The 16,937-nt window shown below is 50.9% G+C and overlaps 1 protein-coding gene and 1 long non-coding RNA gene across 4 annotated transcripts; one reads left to right on the top strand and one right to left on the bottom strand.

Annotated features, from left to right (window-relative positions):
* Window positions 1–321: 321 nt before the first annotated feature.
* On the bottom strand, window positions 322–15,730 carry ASPHD2 (aspartate beta-hydroxylase domain containing 2). Of its 2 annotated transcripts, XM_032139043.2 has the most exons (4): window positions 15,503–15,730; window positions 10,515–11,624; window positions 2,769–2,882; window positions 322–2,243 (listed from the first exon to the last, which is right to left on the bottom strand). In XM_032139043.2, the coding sequence occupies exons 2-4, from the start codon at window positions 11,398–11,400 to the stop codon at window positions 2,134–2,136; spliced, it is 1,110 nt and encodes a 369-aa protein (XP_031994934.1). In that variant the 5' UTR covers window positions 11,401–11,624; window positions 15,503–15,730; the 3' UTR covers window positions 322–2,133. The 2 variants fall into 2 exon arrangements, with proteins under 2 accessions (XP_031994934.1, XP_031994935.1); XM_032139044.2 differs by lacking the exon at window positions 15,503–15,730 and having other exon boundaries at window positions 548–2,243; window positions 10,515–12,301.
* On the top strand, window positions 3,952–8,068 carry LOC131382051 (uncharacterized). 2 transcript variants are annotated; one of them, XR_009211206.1, is made up of 4 exons: window positions 3,952–4,244; window positions 4,549–4,628; window positions 6,473–6,587; window positions 7,973–8,068. It is a non-coding gene; the product is annotated as an uncharacterized LOC131382051 (long non-coding RNA). The 2 variants fall into 2 exon arrangements; XR_009211205.1 differs by having other exon boundaries at window positions 3,952–4,628.
* Window positions 15,731–16,937: the final 1,207 nt, after the last annotated feature.

Below are 16,937 nucleotides of genomic sequence, written 5' to 3'. Positions count from 1 at the left end.
GGACAGGGTCTTGTTCTGTCATCTTGGTTGGAGTGCACTGGTGCAATCTAGGCTCACTGCAGACCCCGCCTCCCAGGTTTAAGTGATCCTCCCACCTCAGCCTCTCAAATAGCTGGGACTACAGGTGTGCACCACCACACTCAGCTAGTTTGTTTGTTTGTTTGGTAGAGACAACGCCTCACTATATTACTCAGACTGGTCTCAAACTCCTCGGCTCAAGCGATCCTCCCCGCTCAGCTTCCCAAAGTGCTAGGATTACAGGCATGAGCCACCGAGCCTGGCCTAAGTCTTTCTTTACAACAGATGACCTCACCACTTCACTCTGGTTTTTAGCAAGATCCTTTATTTATCTTCTGTTCCCCAGATGTGTCACATGAATGCAGGTAGCTAGGTACCTGCGCGGGCTGTTGGTTTCGTAAATGCAGAGCAGAGTAGTCAGGATGTGTAGAAATCATGCACCTCAGTGATTCTTTAACAAGATACTTAATGAGGAAAAAGACTTCAGGTGTGTTTGAAATGGCTGCCTTTTCCTGCATTCTCGTCACTGACAAATATCTGTGTAGACATTTTACTCAAATGTAGACATGTGTTCTTTGCACACTTGCTAGTACCTGCCCGGTGCATTTCAATTGTGTTTTCTTGCGACAGTTGTACCTCTTAGAAGCTGCTGTTTTCCATTCGGATCTAAACGCTGGACCTGCACCTGCGACCAGCTGTATATTCCAAACCACTCCTCGGCTTTATAAATCTGACACTGCTCATAATACATTATTCAGAAAAGGCATCTCTAGTGTGGCTGGCCAGCTACGCTTTCACACATCAGCTAACACGGGCTATTTCTAGACTGAGTGTCTCAAACTGGTCTCCTGGGACCTTTTCCTTCAGGAAGAGATCCACATGTTCTTCACAGGAGACCAGAAAACCAGCACAACGGCCACGGGTCCTCTGGGCATGTAGGTCTTCTCTGTCTCACTAGCACACACTGGCTTGGGTCATCGTCACGCAGTGCACACCTTTGTGCCGTGACAAAGACACAGGGCCAACTCTTCCACTATCTCCGAGTCTAGTGTTTGAACATTTATGTACAGACAAATAAATGAAAAAAAAAAAACATAGGCAACCGAACTCCAAAGCAAAACAGAAACTTTGGTCAGATCTATTATTCCGGTTTTGCCAGAGAAAGGCTTTCCCCGAATGTCGCTGGGTGAGCGTGGTCTTATCACCCTACAGCTCCTATCAGCCAACCTGGTGGTCTTAATGTTCATCACTGTGGACTCAAAACAGCTAAAACTGGGAATTTTCCAGGCCCAGTTTGGCAGTAGGGCTTCTGTAGGCAGTGAGGTAAGCGGATCACACGTTCCGTGGCTGATCTGTGTGAGCCGCAGCTTGGCGCTGGGGGACACCAGCTTCAGCTTTGCAGGAAAGCCGTGTTTAAAGAGTAGCCTCCAGTCCTGCTGGCCCAGTGCTTTTGCCATCAGGGACCTGACAAGGTTTAGGGTGAGGTGAGCGATGGTGACAGTATCCCTGGGCCTGGATACTGTGCGCCGCCCTGACCGTGTCTGGCAGCCTCTCCACCTGGCTACTGAAGCCAGTCAGGTGTGGGGGCTGCAGACTGTCCTCCTGCCATCGGGTGGCTGAGGGGTCCCCTGTGTGCCAGCATCAGAGGCCAAGTTCTCTAGCTCTCTGGTTTGCAGTTTTTAGTTTGTTTTTTTTTTTTTTAAGATGACCACAAGAAGTTTTACATTATTATATTCAGACAAATAACCATTTAGTTACTCTATTTCAGAGCACTGAAAAAACCAAGTAGCAACAGAAGACAGACTTACAAGGGCACTAAGTCTCTGGTCACTCAAGGACCAATCAAAGGAATGCGCTGTTAGGCCAGAAAGGAGTCTCTGAAGCAAATGATTGGAAGGAAAACAAAAAATCTAAGGAAATACAAGCTGAAAAGTTTCCATTTACAATAACCAAAGGAAAGAGGGACCCGACATGATATAAAATCCCAAATAAGAGCTTTCCGCTGAGGCAGGTTTCTGAGCATGGAAACGTAACACCGGTAGGGACTGGACCGGACCACAGTCTGCCCAGGCCCCGCCTCGGCCCTTCTCGCCGACTCCAGCATGGGAAATACTCTCATCGTCCCGGAGCAAAGATGAAATCAAGGGCCTGCCGTTCGGCCGCTGCGACGTTTGGATGCCACAAATCCACCATGAAAACCACCCGTGGGCCATCCTCTGCTGAACCTGTTGCGGGAAGGAGGGGTGAGAGGAGAGGTTCAAACCACCCTGGAGTCAGGACCCAGGATCCAGGCAGGGCTGGACTCTTTGTGCTCAACTTCGGGGCAGGGACCCCATCCTGTCCCTCGGCTCGGATCAGACCACCTCCTCTCTCATTGAGAACATAAACCTGGCTTCATGGGCTTCTAAGCAGGGTGGACAAAAGGAAATGGAGAGACGGAGGTGTCTTTAAGTGGGAATTTTTAGGGCAGTGAAACTACTCTGTATGATACTGTCATGGTAGATCCGTGTCATTATCCATTTGGCAAAACCCACAGAATGGATGGACAACACCAAGAGTGAACCTTAATGTCAACCATGAACTTTAGGTAATAATAACGCGTCAATACTTTGTGTGTGTATATGTGTTATGGGGTGATATGAAGGGGCCTCCTTGGTCCTTTCTGCCTGATTTTTCTGGAAACCTAAAACTTCTCTAAAAAAATAAGTCTATTCATTGAAAAAAAGGAAGTGGGAAAGGCAGCCACTCACCTTCATGGAATGCAGCATGCAGGAAAGAGTCATCAAAGAGAAGGCAGCGCCCTTCTGCCCAGCACTGGGGCTCTCCCCCCACCACCAGCTCACAGCCATTTGGAGTTTTCAGACCTTGTAGGAAAACCAGAGAAAGGAGAGTGAAGGCAGGCAAGATTCAGGGAAGGCCAGGAGGTAGGGGGTGATTTGCCTTAGTGAGAGTTTTTGACTTCTAAAGCAACTGACCTGCCTCATCCCTCTGGAGCCCATGCTATGGTCTGAAGGCTTGTGTCCCTGCAAAATTCCTATGTTGAAACCTGACCCCAAGGTGATGGTGTCAGGAGGTGGGGCCTTTGGAAAGTGATCAGATCATGAAGGCGGGGTCCTAATAAATGCGAGTAGCACCCTTATAAAACAGGCCCAAGGGAGCTTCTTTACCTCCTTTTGCATCTTTTTTTTTCTCTTTTTTTTTTTTTTTTTTTTTTTGAGACGGAGTCTCTCTCTGTTGCCCAGGCTGGAGTGCAGTGGTGTGATCTCAGCTCACCGCAACCTCCGCCTCCCGGGTTCAAATGATACTCCTGCCTCAGCCTCCGGAGTAGCTGGGAGGCACTGGAGTAGCTTACAGGCACCCGCCACCTCACCCAGCTAATTATTTTGTTTTGTGAGACAGTCTCACTCTGTCGCCCAGGCTGGAGTGCAGTGGCACGATCCTGGCCCACTGGAACCTCTGCCACCCAGGTTCAAGCGATTCTCCTGCCTCAGCCTCCTGAGTAGCTGGGATTACAGGCACCCGCCACTGCGCCAGGCTAATTTTTGTATTTTTAGTAGAGACGGGGTTTCACCATCTCGTTCAGGCTGGTCTTGAACTCCTGACCTCGTGTCCACCTGCCTCGGCCTCCCAAAGTGCTGGGATTACAGGCGTGAGCCACTGCGCCTGGCCAAATTTTTGTATTTTTAATAGAAATGGGGTTCCACCATGTTGGCCAGGCTGGTCTCGAACTCCTGACCTCAAGTGATTTGCTTGCCTCGGCCTCCCAAAGTGCTGGGATTACAGGCGTGTGCCACAGCACCTGGCCTGACATTTTTTTTTTTTTTAGATACAAGGTCTTGTTCTGTTGCCCAGGCTGAAATGCAGTGGCTCCATCATAGTTCACTGCAGCCTCCACCTCCTAGGCTCTAGAGATCCTCCAGCCTCACCCTCTTGAGTAGCTGAGACTACAGGTGTGCACCATCATGCCCAGCTAATTTAAACTTTTTTTTGGTAAAGATGGGGTCTTGCTATGTTGTCCAGGCTGGTCTCAAACTCCTGGCCTCAAGCTATCCTGCCACCTTGGCCTCCCAAAGTGTTGGGATTACAGGCAAGAGCCACTGCTCCTGGCCACCTCCTTTCACCATGTGAAGTCACAATGAGAAGGTGTCATTTATGAACCAGAAGCAGGCCTTCACCAGACGCCAAATCTGCTGGCACCTCGATCTTGGGCTTCCAGCCTCAGAACTGTGAGTTCTATATTTCTGTTGTTTATAAGCCACCATCTAGATCCTCACTGCGCTCTTGGCAAAAATTCATTCCTTCATTGGCTTCATCTATTCTGGGTCATGGATTCCTTTGATGAAAGTCACAGACTGACATTTGTACTACACTCTGAAGCCCAACCAGGGAACCCCCAGAAATCCAGGGAGGTTGGGTTTAGAACCCTGCCTTACCCAGTAACTGTGTTTACTGTAGTCTCCCCTCTAGGACTATCTCAGTTGCAATTAAAGAATCAAAGGCTCACACAGTGTTCTCCTCCTTGGGTTCTAGCCTTTTAATCTGTTTTGAGGCTGGAGGATGGCGTGCTCTTCGTCTGCCCTCATTCTGGGAAACTGGAGGACACTTCTAAGGTAATGGCTTAGGTTCAAAAGGAAATAGACTGGCAGCTTTGTAAGAAGCCATATGCTTGGCTGGGCATGGTGACTCACACCTGTAATCCCAGCACTCTGGGAGGCCGAGGGGTGGGCAGATCGCATGAGGCCAAGAGTTTGAGACCAGCTTGGTCTCAAACATGGTGAAACCCTCCCTCTACTAATAATCCAAAATGAGCCGGGCATGGTGGTAGACACCTGTAATGCCAGCTACTCGGGAGGCTGAGGCATGAGAATTGCTTGAACCCAGGAGGCAAAGGTTGCAGTGAGCTGAGATTGCGCCACCGCACTCCAGCCTGGGCGAATCGCACCGCTGCACTCCAGCTTAGGCAACAGAGTGAGACTCTGTCTCAAAAATAAATAAAAAATAAAAAATAAAAAAGAAGCCATATGCTTCAAAGGCCAGTGGGGTCTGGTTGGAACACTGCCACGTGTGACCCTCAGTCGCCCTTTCCAACACAAGGGTCTGCAGAAACACTTGGACCCCATCACTACCTTGATGTCCAGAAAAGAAGGGGCCACTGTGGCTGTCTAATGATTTCAGAAGGGGTCGGTCAGCCCAACAGCTCTCAGGAAGGCCCACCCAGGGGGAAGCAGAGTCCTGGCAGAGGAGCTGGGATGGGTGGTGGTCTCGTCTGTCTTCAGTGACTCACTGTGACCACAATGACCCTGGGCAAGTTGGCATTCCCCTCTGATTTAATATCCTTTAGCATAAAAATGAAATAGCTTTCCTTCCAGCAGCCAGAGTATTTTAATGTATTCTTTGAACCAGAAATAATGGTTCCAGGAAGTACGTTCAGAGTAATAATTCAAATAAAGAAGCCACATGGAGGAGAGAGAAGGACAGAGGACTTGGGGACAGAAGACTGGTTGTGACCCTTATGTGCTGTGTGACTTTGGACAAGTCACTCAGCCTCTCTGAGCCATACCCTCACCTGTAAAGAGGGGACATTAGCATACTGAACCTTCCAGGGCTGCTATGGGACTTTTATCCTTGTTACCAATAACTGAAGACCTACTGTGTCTTCCTACTCAGCTTTGTGCTAAATACACACTTAACAGGCATCACTTCACCCACTTTCCAGATGGGGTAACTGCGAAGTTAAATGACCTGCTAAAAAGTTACCATTTAGTGTTGCTGAGTCAGCCTGACTCCAAAGAACAGGCTGTTATAAAACTGGACATGATGATATAAATGCTAGTTGTTATACTATTAACAGAGGAATTAAAGTGATTGTGGATTTTTCGATTTTTCTTTATTATTATTTTTTTTGAGACAGAGTCTCGCTCTGTCACCCAGGCTAGAGTGCAGTGGCATGATCTCAGCTCACTGCAGCCTCTGCCTCTCAGGTTCAAGCGATTCTCCTGCCTCAGCCTCCCGAGTAGCTGGGATTACAAGCATGCACTATCATGCCCGGCTAATTTTTGTATTTTCAGTAGAGATGGGGTTTCGCCATGTTGGCCAGGCTGGTCTCGAACTTCTGACCTCAAGAGATCCACCTGACTCGGCCTCCCAAAGTGCTGGGATTACAGGCTTGAGCCACTGTACCTGGCCTGATTGATGATTTTCTTGTAGTTAACAAGTGTGATAGTTAATACTGAGTGTCAACTTGATTAGGTTGAGGGATACAAAGTATTAATCCTGGGTGTGTCTGTGTGGGTGTCACCAAAAGAGATTAACATCTGAGTCAGTGGGCTGGGGAAGGCAGATCCACCCTTAATCTGGCAGGCACAATCTAATCAGCTTCCAGCAAATATAAAGCAGGCAGAAAAACATAAAAAAGTGAGACTGGCCTAGCCTCCCAGCCTGTATCTTTCTCCAGTGCTCGAAGCTTCCTGCCCTCAAACATCAGACTCTAAGTTCTTCAGCTTTGGAACTTGACTGGCTCTTCTTGCTCCTCAGCTTGCAGACAGCCTATTGTGGGACCTTGTGATTGTGTGAGTTAATACTTAATAAACTCCCCTATATATATATATCTCCTATTAGTTCTGTCCCTCTAAGAGGACCCTAATATATTTCAACTCTCAATAGTACATTTCATTAAATCAGCTGAGACCGCTCATCCTGACAGAAGCCATGATTTCCCGCTATGGTTAACAGCAGCTGGGGGAGTCAGGGCTGTAAAGACGCCCAGATGGAGGGACTCAGAGGCTACGTTTTCCTTTTGCGTGTGCCCCTACTGGCTGGTTCAGGAGGCAAAGGCCTTTAGGAATGGGCAATTCTCTGCAGGCACAGCCACCCCAGGGTTTCAGAAAGAAGTTCCCCTTTCTCTGGACCACTAAATGATTCATCGCCAGGCGCCATGGTGCGATAGAAAAAGGGCCTGGCCTGCTGGCTTGACACCCCCCTGCTTCTTGTTCTCCGCCTCCCCTTCATTCTGCTCCTGCCCCCATTCCTGCCTGTTGCCCACAAACCAGCTTAGTTGGCAGAAGAGCTTAATTCTTCCCTAAACAGATCATTCCAGTGGCTCTTGGGGACAGTGACAGGTCCCACACATGGCTTCAGATAGTCCCATACGCTCCTCTATGGCTCAAGTTTTGCTGCTCTGTCCCTACCGAGCCCTGAAGGAGGCAGGAAGGAGGGTAGAGAAAGGGCTCTGTCCACCAGCGGCCCCCACTTCAGGCGGCTGGCAACCAGGCACTCAGGGTGGGCAAGGGGAACATGAGCTGATCTACTGTTACCACCTGGCTAGACCACCTAGAAATCTGATGACACGCAGAAAAGAAACAGAAGAGTCTAATTGTGCTTCTTTAGATAGAATTTGCTGAACATAGTCATGCATTTTCATGAAGTATCTGCCTCCCTGGTAACATCTGCCTGGTGAGTTTCAGAGGAGTTTCAGAGGTGGTTTTCTGGAAGTTTGTGGCAGTGCAGTTGGAATATCCCAGCATTGTGTACGATGCTGAGTGGGGGGTGGGCCTGAAGCTGTCCTGTCATCCCATATGAAGTCGGGACTGGGTGATGCCACCTCTAGAAGTAGCTCACGGCAGGGCTCAGCAAATATGTCTCGAACAAATGGGCCGTGTTAGTGACGAGCAGTGACTGGGGCTTCAGTGGTCCACAGGGACCATTCCATCAGTCACAGCTCAGGCAGAAGGCAGAAGAAAAGAAAGCACTGGCATTTCAAGAGCACAGTTCTGGAACTGCAGGTGCCTTCACCTTCAGCCAGGTAACCAGCAGAGGTGTGGCCACCAGGTACACACCAAGCTTATCCTGCTTCTGACTTCATTCTCTGGACTCCCTCTCTGTCAACACACAAGGTCACATAAATCCGACACACCTTTGTTTCCTTCCTGGGTGGATATTAATGTGGGCATGACAGTGTAAAGAAGGAAACGCTGAGAAAACCCAACCAGGGAGCTCGCCTTGGCCGTGAAGAACAAGCCACACCACAGTGGGACGTCTTCCAAGGTTTCCTGCGATCTACGGGAACGTGGAGGGCCTACTTTTTCTGGCAAGTACCTAGCTGAGCTGAGAAGGGAATGACAGGCCACAGGCCACAGTGTGAGCCAGCATGGGCATGTTTTACACACACACACACACACACACACACACACACACACACTCATGCATGCATATCATACAGATGAACAACAAGCGTTAATCTACAGAAAGCAAACCCCAGATTTTCCTTGCTACCATCGCTTCCTACTCACACCTGTTTGAAATTCTGCCACATCGGTCCTCAAATGCCCTTCCCCAGATGTCATTCTGAAGTTTTAAAACAACACACAAAGGCAAACCTTTCAAAAGAAGAGCATCACTCCCCATTGCCCACGGCCTCCATTCTCAAGCCTGGCATCAAGGGCCTCTGAGGTTTGCTCCCACCTGACCTGTCCAACCTCAGCCCACACTACTGGCCTCCCCAGCAAGCCTAGACCCGGCTTCCCCAAGCCCCAGGGGACGACTCCACTCCCTCGCTCCACCCTGGCGGCACATGATTTCTGTGTGGGGATCCTCCAGTGTCAGACCTACCTCCCCAGGGCACCCTGTCTGCAGCCGAGTGAGGCTTGGGGCCTCACACAGCAGTTTTGTTAATGACCATCACCTGGATTATCATCCCATCACTTAGATTAGCTTACTGTCCACTGCCCTCTATCTGCCAAGCATTTTACACGTATTACTTCCCACTCCTCAAAACAGCCCGCAAGTGGGAATCATCATCTTTGTTTTAGAGAGGAGAAAACGGAGGCTTAAGGTGGTTCAGAGCCCTGCCTAAGGTCACTCAGCAAATGGGGCGAGGCCAGAACCTGAGTTGAGATCTGTTTGCTTCCAAAGCCTGTTCCTTTCCCACTGTTTCCTGGGGGCAGGGTCCATGTCTTATGGATCATTTTTCACATGGTCCAACACAGTCCTTGATAATAGCTACTAGCTCCCATTCATCAAATGCTGTCACGTGCCAGGCACCCTGCCAAGGGACCACGTAAGATGCCACTCATTGAATCCTCTCGACAATCCTGTGAAGTAAGTACCATCTCCCCATTTTACAGATGAAGAGGCAGAGAGAGACTCAGTGACCTGCTCGAAGTCTCACGGCTGATTGCTGACCGGGAATTCAGGCCACGTCCCCCAGAGCCTCCACTCAGTCCGCCCTTTACTCTTGAAATTCCTACCATGTCAATTGCTCAGATCTAGTTATATTTCTTTCTTTTCTTTTCTTTTCTTTTTTAGTGCAGTGACATCCTCCATCCAAACCACATCTTACTCAGAATCCCCACACAGACAGCAGGAGAAGCAGAGCTGCTGAGGGTGAAGAGGGCTCGGGGCTCCCAGCTCCGGCTCCTTCCCAGGCAGGCCTGAGGCTCCTCTGCAGAACATGGTTATGAAACTCCCACTCCAATCCACGCACCAGGTTCCTTCTGCTGCTCTTCCTTCCTCCCTACTGAAGCTGAGGCAGCGTTGCGAACTTTCTAAAGCTGGACGCTACCGAGGATGTCTCTTGCACACTCTAATCTGAGATGCTAACCGGTGATGCCACCATCCCAGAGACGAGCTTTTTATCGCCACTCACCAGGAATAAGGCATTCTGGGGAACTAATATCTCCATGATCAAGTTGTTTTAAGCCTGTGTGCATTTTTAGGCTCTGTGTGCACATATACAATACACATTATCTGATTTGATCCTCAGAAAAACTCTTTAGGGGAAGATCTTTTTACCTCCACTTCCCAAATGGTGAAATTGAGGCTCAGAGAGGTGAAATGACTTGCCTACAGTAGCACAGCTCGTGGTGGGGCCAAGATGCAAACAAAGGCCGTCTAACTCCAGACTTTGTTTGCAAAACCACAGCCACACACACAGTACGCATACGACCAATTTTCTCAGAATCGGAGTAAAGCAAGCTTATCACCAAGGATCATTTCATCCTTGATGACTGCAAAGATGCTTAAGTATCTTTCACAGCCTCCTGGACATCATTATAAAGCTCGGTAATCATTTTAACAAGTCTTTGGCTCTAGAATGACACTGTCCCCATACGGTAGCCACTAGCCGTATGTGTCACCGCTATTTAAATTAAATTAAAATTTAGTTCCTCAGTTACAGGAGCCACGTTTCAAGCACTCAATTAGTCACATGTGTCTAGTGGCTACCATTTTCGACAATGAAGGTGGAGAACATTTCTGTCACTGCAGAAAGTTCTTTGCACAGAGCTGCTGTCAGAAATTAGGTTTGCACTGATCACAAGATTTCTTTTTGACTCAATCTCTGCTGTCAAAATTGTTTACATGCAATTCATCGGTTTTTGCTAAAAGTGAAAAATGAGAAAAGGCACAATTCTGACCATTTGAGCTTTCGCAATGTTTTGATGGAGAGGGGCTGAGCTTGCAAATGTGCATGCCGGGAGACCCCCGTCCCTGCAACATACCTAAATGGCATCGGATGCGGATGTTGGTGGGTCCATAGTGCTCCGTTATCACAGTCCCAGGGCTCAGCACAGAGATGCACGCGTTCCCAAAAACATTGTTCCCAATACAGGTCCGAAGGCTTCCGAGCAAGCGGTACGTCCGTGGGCACTTCCTACAGTTCCTGGGAACACAAACCCCCTGATTGACCAAGTAAAAGGTGAACCACTCCCCGCTAGGGGTGCTGTTCATTTTCCATCCTTGCGGGAGGCTGCAGTTTGAGAAAGCTTTGTAGAGCGTCTCAAACTCGCACAGGATGGTCTGGAAGTTCCGTTCCAGCACTTCCACGTCATGTTTCTGTGCGTCCCGGGAGAAATAGGGCGTGGTGGGCAGGTCGGGCAGGAAGAAGACCTCGGGCTTCTGGATGGAGGGCCGGCTGTTGAGGTACCGGCCCTGCTCGCGGATGCCCTTGTGGATGCGGCCCATGCCGGACCAGGAGTAGCGCTTGGCGTACTCCTGCAGGTTGTGGTACAGCTTCTGGTTGAGGCCCTCGTTGTGGGTGCAGCGCACGCACTCGGGGGACTGGCAGTACACGTAGCCATTCTGTAGCCCGTTGGCATCGGCAGCCTGCATGAGGGAGTTGACGGAGACGTAGGGCCGGGGCTGCTCCCTGCCCACGTGATAACAGTACCACACGAACAGGACCAGGAGGCAGGCCACAGTGATGACAGCGGTGGTGTCGCAGTCCCGCACGGACTGGATGCCGGTGGCGATGCAGTCCCTCAGGCCATCCAGCGACCAGCTCCAGGCCACCAGCCACTCGAGCGACATCTTGGGGGAGTCCTTACTGGGGGTGTGAAGCAAGGTCAGACAATCAGTCCTTGAGGGTCCCAAGGGCACCCACACCATGCAGATTAGCGTGGGGGGGAAGGAGCGGCTGGGGCAGGGGGAGGCATGGCTGCCACCAATCCTCAGATCCTGCCAGGGGCGGCATTGATGAACGACAAGGTTGGCCGTGCCCACTGCTCCACTTTCAGGCAAAAGTCACTGCAGTGGGGTGGAAGAGGCTGGTTTTTGTCACATTATCAAGTGCCGTCGGTCCCTGTGAAAGGATTTGTTTAGGAAAACCAAACCTGGGATGAAAAAAAAAAAAATCAACATAAATTTTACACCTGGAAAAGTCCTCAACTGAAATGTAAAGTGTTAGATCGTTCTGTAGGATCCTAGTTGGTGGGGGTCACACTTTGCAATCTTGTGTATTCCCTCCCCATTCTACTGCCACCCCCATTTCCCAAAAGGCCAGTAGTATTTCATCTGCATCAAGTACTGCTTATAATTACAGTGGTCCCATCTGCTTTGTGCTCTCCATAGGAGGTGCTATTATCCCCATTTTACAGATGAGAAAACTGAGGCTCAGCGAAGTTACGTAACTCACGAGAGTTATACAGCCAGGGCAGAGACTCAAACCCCATCTGACTTCAATGCCCATGTCTATCCATTTTGCTGTGCTATTTCATCATAGGTATTTAATCAATGCTTATACTCCTGTAATCGCTGTACCTTTAATTCAAAAGAATCCTGGACTCAAAAGCATCTTAAAAATGGCAAAGGGACTTAAAAACTGCATATTCTCCATTTCACTTTCTCTTTGCAAGCATTTCATCATCTTTATTTCATTCTGTTGCCCTTCTAACAGAGGTTGGGCTAATATCAAGTTGGAAGAGGAAGTAGGCACTCTTGAGGTCATGCCTGCGGCCAACAAAGGGCATTTTCTGTCTACCCACTTGCAGACTACCTATGGCCTCACCCATAGGGTCATGAAAGGAAAACAAGGGAAGTAGAATGAAAATAAAAGCCCTTCCAGGCCTTTGCTTCAGTTTCCCACAGCCGACAGCATCTCCAAAACAGCCAGAAGTGCTTTGCCACTTACCTAGCTGGAGGTTAGGGACAGGGCCCGGAACCCTCATTGTCCTAATAACCTAAAAGGGCCTGAATGTCATGCTGCCTAAGTCTCTCAAACCCCAGCTGTGTTTCCCAGCATTGTCCAAAACCTTTTGTTCATCCTGCTTCTTCTAATACAATGAGAACAGCCAGGTCTCTGCTTCTACAAGTCTGATACTCAGGGAGCACAATTTCGAATATCTCTTTCGTACTCTACCCTCTCACAGCTTAAAAAATGGAAAAGTTGTACCCTACCTTTACCCAGGGACTAAATTTGGCCTGAAAATTCTTGCAGCATCGTAGCAGAGAGGAGCCAAATTAGAGATGGGCCCAGTTGAGGATTCATCCCAACCTTGGGCAGATCACTTCTCCTAAGCTTGTTTCTTTTCTTTTGAGATGGAGTTTCACTCTTATCACCCAGGCTGGGGTGCAATGGTGCCATCTCGGCTCACCACAACCTCCACCTCCCAGGTTCAAGTGATTCTCCTATCTCAGCCTCCTGAGTAGGGATTACAGGCATGCGCCATCACGCCCAGCTAATTTTGTATTTTTAGTAGAGATGGGGTTTTTCCATGTTGGCCAGGCTGGTCTTGAAATCCCAACCTCAGGTGATCCATCCACCTCAGCCTCCCAAAGTGCTGGGATTACAGGCATGAGCCACTGCGCCCGGCTGCCTCAGTTTCTTTATCCATGAAATGGGGTTCGTGTTCATCTCACTGGATGAAGATGAACGAAGGCGGATGGACAGCACTTACGACCACGTCATAATGAGCACCCAATATATGCAGGTGATGGCTAGGATGGGTGGCATCCCATAATGAGTAGCCAGCGTTCCAAAGGTGGGGCATGGGAGAAAGATATCGCAAGACTCAGAATTCCAACAGTTAAGGGTAAATCCTGGACACTCCTGTTCCCTCATGTATTGAGTGGCTTTTTTGTCCCCAGACTTGCTAAGCTAAAAATGAAAGGGAAACCTTAGGTGCTCATTAACTGCCTACTTGCTTTTTCCCAGTTTCGGTTGAATAATCACTTGACTATAATGTTTAGTAAGTCGAAAACACACATGCTGAATATTCATGGAAATTTTTTATGTTTCTAGGAAAAATACAAGAGTGGGGAGGTTAGAAGCTAAGTTGTTTTTTTGTTTTTTTTTCTTTCCCACACATTCTCAATTTCTTCTCAGATTCAGAAGAGGAAAAGGCTATGACTCACTGGAGGTTAAGAAACCCCTTCATCCCCCTGTTTCTCTCCTTGTTAGACCATAAACTGGCAGCTGTTACCTCTTTAGGAAAAGGAAAGAAAATCCAGATGAAAGATGTTTTGTTTGCAAGCCACCTCCCAAACAGAATCCCAGAGTTCCTGAAATTCAGTGTGAAACAATCATCTATGTGATACCAAGCACTTTTACTAAAAGGATTTCCCCCATCACTGAGCTAAACCCCTAACTGGAACTTTTCAACTGAGTCTGTCAGGAGGAAAGGTTTTTTTCTTAAATGTTCTAAGAGTGAGATGGTGATAATTTAACAAGCACCTGTTAAGTGTTAGTTCCCATCAGCCCTGCTAATCACTTAAGTCAAGCAAAATGCAGACACGAAAACAGGGTGGATGATGGAGAAACCTCTCCACTGGACAACCCAGCTCTGTACTCTTCTCAGGAAAGCCTCCTTCTGTACTAAGCCAGCCATGAGCCCTCTCTAAGGCTGAGCTGTAAGCAAAAGAATGTAAAAGATTCTGAACCCCAGCTTCCGACCCTCCTCCCGAGATCATAAATAGCACTGAGAGCTCAAGTTAGGACTTTTCATACCTGTCAGTCACTTTGAGCCAAAATATGCCAATAGGCCCCTGCACCCAGAGGTGGATTTACAAGCTCAAAACTGAACTATGACAATAAAAGAAACACTTACATTTGCAGAGTGACTGGCAGTTTATTAAGCACTGCTTCAAACATTTGATCCTCACAGCTACCTAGTGACAAATCCCCATTTCCCCAGTGGGGAGAGGAGAGAGTCTCCCCCGACAGCTCCTTGCCCAGTGACCACCGTAGCTTCCAGCTTCCTTCACACATCTGTTCATTGTCATCTGTGTTATTTCTGTCCTCATCAGGGATGGGGACATCTCATTGCAGCTCTGCACTTTAATAATATGCAACCCCAGATCTTCCAGCTCAGTTGGCTCTGGGGAACTGAGTCCAAATCCATGGCCAGTTGGAGAGCAAGTCCAATCCAAGACAACTTCTCACACCATGAACACCTGGGAGAGCCGGTCTCAGGCCTGACCTGGTCAGCCTAGTTCAGATGTCCATTCCCAGAGGCTGCCTAATGCCAAAGAGTGTCTGCTCACCCTCAGGATGAGGCCAAGTCACCCTGGAAGACCCCAGTGAGCAGCACTGGGCAAGGTGTGTGATGCCTGTCACCCTCTCTACTCAGGAGCCAGAGAGATGCCGTGGGGCCAGCCCTTCCCGGTGCAGACCTGGGGACCTTCCCTCTCTTGGCCAGCTTCTCAGCACCCACCTGCCCTGGAGAGTGGGAAAGAGGGGAGGGCTGAAGATGGGTTAGCACAGATGGTGACCACCAGGAGGTCGGGGGAGGAGGGGGATGGGATGATGGAAAGGTGATGTTGCCAGGAAAAGTGGACGATCAGCTCAAGATTGTGGAACGAGGTTTATGGCGCCTGATAATTCGTGGGACAGAGGAGGAGGGTCACCACGTGAAATATGGGAAGCGGGTGATGCTGAGGGCTGGGGGAAGGGACAGGAGGTGAGGAAAGAGGGGTCACAGGGGATGAGGGAGATGGAGGAAGGGACCACGATGGGGCAGGGAAGAGGAGTAGGAGAAGGTCTAGGGAGGGTGATGCCCGGCTCCGAGGCGGCGGCGCTCAGCACGTACGAGCACTGGCCTCGGCCGGGCCGGGATGCGGGCGCCCGGGTCCCGGAGCATCCTCGGCGGGGGCGGCGGCGGGAAGGGAGGGCCGCGGGCCTGCAGCTGCCGGGCTCCCGCCTCCAACCCCTGTCCTGGAGTCGGCCCGGCCGCGCCGCCCTCCCGCCCCGGCAGCCCCCGGAGACGAAGCTTACCTGCGCCCGGGCACGCGGACGGCTGCCGGGACCCAGGAGACGCCGCCGCCCGAGGGCGCGGACCCGCGGACGCCCCCTGCCAGGCGCCGCGGAGCCGCCGCCCGGCTGCTGCCCAGCCCACGCCGCGGGAGCCCGAGCCGGATCCCGAGCCCGAGCCCAAGCCGCGCCGGTGCCCCTGCCGGTGCCGACGCCGCGCTGCGCTCCGCGGGGCCGCGAAGACCACAACTCCCACAATGCCGCGCGCGCTGGGCCGCCGGGGGGGGGGGCCCCGGGGGGGGCGGGGCCTGCGGGGCGGGGCCGGGGACCCCCCTGCACCCGGCACCTGCCCTCGCAGTGCGGGAGGCGACCCGAGGCCGCGCCCGCCGCCGCTCCGGAGGGTCCTGGCAGTGCGCCCCGAGACGCAGCGCCCGCCCAGCCCGAGGGTGCGCGCAGGCGGCGACGGGCGTGCAGTCATTCATTAAGAAAGGCTCGCGTCGCTTCCTTCGCTCTTTCGTTTTTCGCTGTGTCTTTCTCTGTTCTCCCTCCCTCTGTCTCTCTGTTCCTCTCTGAGTCGCCCTCGTCTCCATTTCCTCCTTTTCATTCTCTTTCACTTCCCCCCACCTCCCTTCTTCTCGCCCTAACTCCTTCTTTCCTTTATTGATGGACTCAACACGGACTTCTGAGGCCCTCAGGCACTTGGAATGAAACCTCAAATCAAACTGGATTCTTAGTCTCATGGAAAACTCATTCTCTCAGTACAGTAATGATGGGCCAGGCTGGGTCCCCGTCCCTGCCTGCTGCGCTGAGCGTGCGCGGTGAGCGCTCAGGCCCGCCCTGCCCTCAATGAGCCACCGTCTAGCGGGAGGGGACCCTCACCCCCGGGTAGGGTTTAGGAGGGGAAGCACAGGCAGGACGGTTGTCTGACCAGGGGACCGATGAGCTGCGAATGGAGGCCCCAAGGAGGCTTCTTGGAGGAGGTGACGTTTGAGCTAAGACCTGGGGGAGACAAGCTAACAGTGGCTACGGGATGTGTTAGGGGCGCCAGGGAAACTGCATGGGTGGGTTCTGGGAGCATAGAGTAGGATGGCCCGCCCACAATCCATCTGTCTCTGTCCCAGACCCACCTCTCTTGTGTCCCAGAATGTATCTCTAACATGGCCCAGAAGCCACCTCATGTCTGTCCCGGAATCCATTTCTCATCCCTATTCCAGAAGCCACCTTCACCCTGTTCCAGAACCTACCTCCTTCCTGTTCCAGAACCCACCTCCTCCCTGTCCCAGAACCCACCTCCTCCCTGTCCCAGAACCCACCTCCTCCCTGTCCCAGAACCCACCTCCTCCCTGTTCCAGAACCCACCTCCTCCCTCTTCCAGAACCCACCTCCTCCCTCTTCCAGAACCTACCTTCTTTCTGTCCCAGGACCCACCTCCACCCTGTCCCAGGACCCACCTCCACCC

Source organism: Hylobates moloch, unplaced genomic scaffold (genome assembly GCF_009828535.3).
Source record: "Hylobates moloch isolate HMO894 unplaced genomic scaffold, HMol_V3 SCAFFOLD_19, whole genome shotgun sequence".
In the NCBI taxonomy this organism is placed as follows: Eukaryota; Metazoa; Chordata; class Mammalia; order Primates; family Hylobatidae; genus Hylobates; species Hylobates moloch.
The sequence above is the reverse complement of the archived record's forward strand: the minus strand, read 5'-3'. Positions and strand labels throughout refer to the sequence as shown.

Bases quoted from the DNA above. Each gene is read 5' to 3' on its own strand.
- ASPHD2 (XM_032139043.2), bottom strand. From the start codon at position 11,400: ATGGTGTGGGTGCCCTTGGGACCCTCAAGGACTGATTGTCTGACCTTG. The intron at 2,883-10,514 runs GTATGTTGCAGG...TTTTCCTACAAG, and splicing joins CCGCATCCGATGCCATTTAG to GTCTGAAAACTCCAAATGGC. The intron at 2,244-2,768 runs GTGAGTGGCTGC...TTCCCGCAACAG, and splicing joins GCATGCTGCATTCCATGAAG to GTTCAGCAGAGGATGGCCCA.